At 44.5% G+C, this 5,000-nt stretch overlaps 1 protein-coding gene across 1 annotated transcript in view; it reads left to right on the forward strand.

The window, feature by feature from the left end:
* Window positions 1-5,000, forward strand: part of klf12b (Kruppel like factor 12b) — a 71,282-nt gene that overhangs the window by 65,608 nt on the left and 674 nt on the right. The window contains exon 4 of the mRNA XM_063213027.1: window positions 3,985-4,142. Within this exon, the coding sequence (XP_063069097.1) occupies window positions 3,985-4,142 (158 nt within the window). The remainder of the gene's footprint in view (window positions 1-3,984; window positions 4,143-5,000) is intronic.

Consider the following 5,000-nt stretch of genomic DNA (forward strand, 5'->3'; position numbering starts at 1 on the left):
TCCATTGACTAAACCACACAACAGGGGGCTCTTTAATGACCGTGTGATTTCAACAGGGGTTGCGAGGAGCCGAGATGCGCACACTCATGCGGTCCACTCATTGACCAAGGACAAAACACCCGAGCGCGCGCACACACACTCACGCGCACACACACACTCACGCACACACACACACTCACGCGCACACACACACACACACACACACACACACACACACACACACACACACACACACACACACACACACACACACACACACACAGACCCAAGGACAGGCTTGGTAGTGAGAGGACAAGCTGTCAGACTAGACTGGCTCTTGTGGGCTAGCTGGCTGCCTTTTGTGTCACGTCAAAGATACTGCTCTTCCTCTGCTTTTCTCTGTGTGGGAAAAGGAAAAAGGAGTATTCCATTCATAGAAATGTTCCTGCTTGTTAATCATTTATTCCCGCCCCCCATATGGCCTGCTAAGGTCATAATAGGGCCCCCACCACCAACACCTGCAGGGCCCTGGGCCCAGGGGCAAAGACCCTACTTGCCCCCACTATAGTGACGCCCCTGCGTAGAGTCTATTGACTCATCTGGCTGTCCACATGTTTGTTCATTATTTATTCATGTGTGTGATGATTATGACAGTTTTGTTTTTTCAATCTTTTATTGTTATTATAAATATTAATATTAATAGTAATAATAGTAGCAGTAGTCTATTGACTCATCTGGCTGTCAGCCTGTCCATATGTCTGCCTGTCCGTCTATCCACTATGGCAGTGGTTCTCAACTGGAACAGTCTTGGGACCCACCATTTTCCACTGTCATTCGGTCGCGACCCAATTTTTTTAACGTTCAAGTCATTTCAATGCAATTCTCAAAATGTAACCAAGACTCGAATGACTGGTTGCACGCTATCTAACACGGAGTTCACTAGCCTATCAAAATAAAAGTTGTAAATTGTTGCAGGAAAAGTTGGATTTTTTTTTTTTTTAGAATTATGTTTTTTTTAACACCAAGGCTCCGTGACCCACCCATGACCCCTCCGCGACCCACTTTTGGGTCGCGACCCACCAGTTGAGAAACACTGCACTATGGTATATACACTATATATCTACAGTACATGTAGAATAATATTGATGTTCCTCTTCAGGGCCCATAGCTTTTGCGTAGGCTACGTAGTCATAGGTATTTTTTGGCAGTACTCATGATAGCTACATGGCTCGTGGTTGCGGAGGAAGTCTGTTAAAGTAGAGAAGAGATCACTCACCGACTCTTGACTGTTCCTCCAGCTTTGATCCCACCTGAACCTCATTTGCCATCTGTCATACAGTAAGACCTCGGGGGGCGTTGAGAAGGATACAGCTGAGAGGGGGTGGTTGTCATTGGGGGGCAGTTGTCTATTCGTTTTTTAATACTAAGGGGGGCGCCATGGGGGCGATTATTTAAAAAAAAAAAAAAAAGGTTGAGAACCACTGTGTTACATGATGGGCATTGCCTGTTCGTGGCAGTTTGGCGACACCCTGTGGTCAAAGGGGGCCATGTGCGGTGTGTTGTATTTCAGGGCATGGAAAATGGACTGAAAATGTATTACAGTACATAGAGTTCATTGAAATGTGAAGTTAGGTGCAGTTCTATGTTGTATATCCTCTATTTTTACTTACAGTTTCTACCTACTTGTAGAGCAGGGCTGTGGAACATTTTTCATTCGATGGGCCACTTCAAATTTTATTAAGTCCTCCAAGGGCTATGCTAGGAACACAAACCAGGATTTCCCCTTGCACTTCAGGCCTTTATTGAAGGCGGCCACCTTTACAACAGACCCCACTTTGACTACGTCCCCTGAAAACATTAACTTAATTGTATTGCAAATGTCATTTCTAAGATTGCTTTTCAATAAATGTCATATTTTATATGAAGCTGCATTATATTACAATTATATCAGGGCCAGATAAGATGGTCTCATGGGCCATAAACAGAAGGCGGGCCATAGGTTCCCCACCCATGTTTTAAAGTGTTGACTCTTTACTGCTAGGCTATATGACGTATCCTGCAGTATTCCCAGTCCCAGACATTATAGAGTAGCTCACTCATTGACCCAGTCAGAGCTTGTCTTTGGACACACAGACAATCAGGCTGTCCAGCACTGATGAGCAATCGTGTTATCTCTACCTCAGGTGCCCGTCACTGATTTGTGATAAGAGAATAAGCAGCACAGTCTTGCATTGTCAGGGTTTCCCCCAGCACATTATAGCCAAGGCGGCCACCTTGACAAGAAACACCAACCACCTTGACTAGGTCCCCTGAAAAGATAAAAAAATCCATGTTATGAATGTAATTTCTCAAGTTACTTAGCCAAAAAAATGTGCTTTTAAAGTCCCACCACACCATGACTAACAAAAATTCTGAGGGAAACACTGACTGTAGTAGACTTGCACAGTGGAATGCTTGTACCTCCTTGGTAATGGGGATTCCTATCATAAGTGACCTGGAAATGTCAGTCACCCTTCCTCATACTGTAGTGATAGATGGAAGCCTGTGTACAATAGGACTGAGAGGTTTACTGGCTAACTGGCCGTGTTTAACAGTTGGCATACTAATGCCTCTTTTCCACTGGCTGTTTTCTGGTAGGCCTACAGCTTGACACAGTGCGACTCAGCCGCCACTTTTTGCTTTATGATTGTGCTGTGGTGTATCTATTCGAAAAGCAAAAAGTGGCGGCCGAGTCGCGCTGTGTCGAGCTGTAGGTCTACCAGAAAAACGTCAGTGGAAAAGAGGCATAACAGTGCACTTTTTCTTTGACCTGAGTATTAAGTGTTTGGTAGTAAAACCAGACTTGGGGCCCTGCTGTGGCCTAAAGGTGCCGGTATGCTTGCTGCAAGATACGCGAGCGCGTGCACGATTCGTTCATGAACGCGTTAACATGCGTATTTAATGTCAATTTCGCGCGCGTTGGACACGGCAGCCAAATGCGTGCGTCAGGTGCAATAGGCTATCTTCAAACTCGCTGGGGGCGATCGTAAGATAGACTGCGCAGTTCCACGCGTGTGCTTGATATGAAAACGACAATGGCAGCAACTTTTAAGAGCGTCTCATTGAGTTTGTCCGCCAGTATTTTGCGTCTTGGTCAACTGCTTTTGAAGCAAGCATGTGATGCCGGTTGCTCGCGGTGACGCGCATAATTTACAGCTCGCAGCAAGCATACCGGCACCTTAGCGGTAGGGCACTGACTTACTACGCTGACTTCGATTCCGACCCAGGTCATTTGCCGATCCTTCCCCATATCTCTCTCCTCACTCATTTCCTGTCTCTCCTCCACTGTTCTATCACAATAGAAGCAAAAAGCCCTACAATATATATATATATATATATTGATTATTATTATTATTATATGTATATATATATATATATATATATAAAAAATTGTAATTATATATATTATTATATATTATTATATATTATATAAATATATATATAAAGGAAAAAAGAACTTGGGCTGCAGTACAGGGGGGTCTGCCTCATCGCCTCACAGCAGTAATACAGCCAATAGGATCTGATTTCTCTGCTAGAATACGTATAGTAATAGAGAGAGAAATGGTCCTCTGTAAATATGTAAATAAGGGCTGTCTGTCTTCACAAAAGCCATTTGACCTAGTGAGCTTCTCGTGTCTTTCTCAACTCCATATCTTCGCTCTGTATTGAAAACATTGAAACTGATAACTGTTTATGTGACGCCACTGATACAGGCGCGTTTATTTGAATCTACTTCGTATGCTTTGTTTGTTTTTTAGTCTTGTCCTTGTATAACGGCGTAATTGTCTGTATGTCCAAGTGTTCCCAAAACGCAAAACAAATTCCCCCTGGGGTAATCAGGGGTGGAACGTAACTAAGTATTTTTACTTCGTTTCTGTACTACACAACTTCAGTACTTCTTCCACCTCTGGGGGTAATAAAGGTATATTCATATTTTTCTGCTTGTTGTTTGTTTGTTTTCCTCAGCTCCATGTCTCCCTTCAGTATTGAGAGCATTCGGCGCCCCCAGCGCTCCGAGTCACCTGACTCCAAGAAGAGACGCATCCACAGGTGCGACTTTGACGGCTGCAATAAAGTCTACACCAAGAGCTCCCATCTAAAAGCACACAGAAGAACACACACAGGTGAGAGTGGTGTGCCCACAAACATACACTTTACCTGAAGAAGGTCGGATGACCGAAACGTTGTGTTAAAGTTTGTTGGTGGAATGGACAGTGTGTGGGATTTCTTTACACTTGAGTGCCCACAAACATACACACACACACACACACACACACACACACACACACACACACACACACACACAGTCATGCATGGAGGCACACCGGCATGTACGTATGCATACACACATTCACATATGCATACACACACACACACACACACATACACACACACGCACACACACACTCACACTCACACTCACACACACACACACACACACACACACACACACGGAGTCAATCATACACAAAGTCATGCACCTTCCCACACCAGTTCCTTTCAGCATGGCACCTAACCCTACACTGCTCCAGGGACTGTAACCAATACCCTGTACTTAAAATAACTGTAAATTGCTATGGACGAAAGCGTCAGCAAGTGTTATGTAATGTAAGGTAATATAAAAGCATAAGGGCAGTCATGGGTAAGCGGTTAGGGCGTTAGACTTGTAGCCCAAAGGTTGCCGGTTCAACTCCCGACCTGCCAGGCTGGTGGGGGGAGTAAGTGACCAGTGCTCTCCCCCATCATCCTCCATGACTGAGGTACCCTGAGCATGGTACCGTCCCGCCACACTGCTCCCTTTTGGGTGCCATTGGGGGTTGCCCCCATGCACGGTTGAGGCATAAATGCAATTTCGTATTGTGCAATGAGTGCTGTGACGTTGGTAGGACTGATGTTTGTTTTGTGTACCTGCAAAGTAAAAAAAAAAATCAGTGTTATTTCAACACTTAGAGAGTCAATTTAACACTTTCTAGAGTGCATTT

This window comes from Engraulis encrasicolus, chromosome 13, assembly GCF_034702125.1.
Source record: "Engraulis encrasicolus isolate BLACKSEA-1 chromosome 13, IST_EnEncr_1.0, whole genome shotgun sequence".
NCBI lineage: Eukaryota > Metazoa > Chordata > Actinopteri > Clupeiformes > Engraulidae > Engraulis > Engraulis encrasicolus.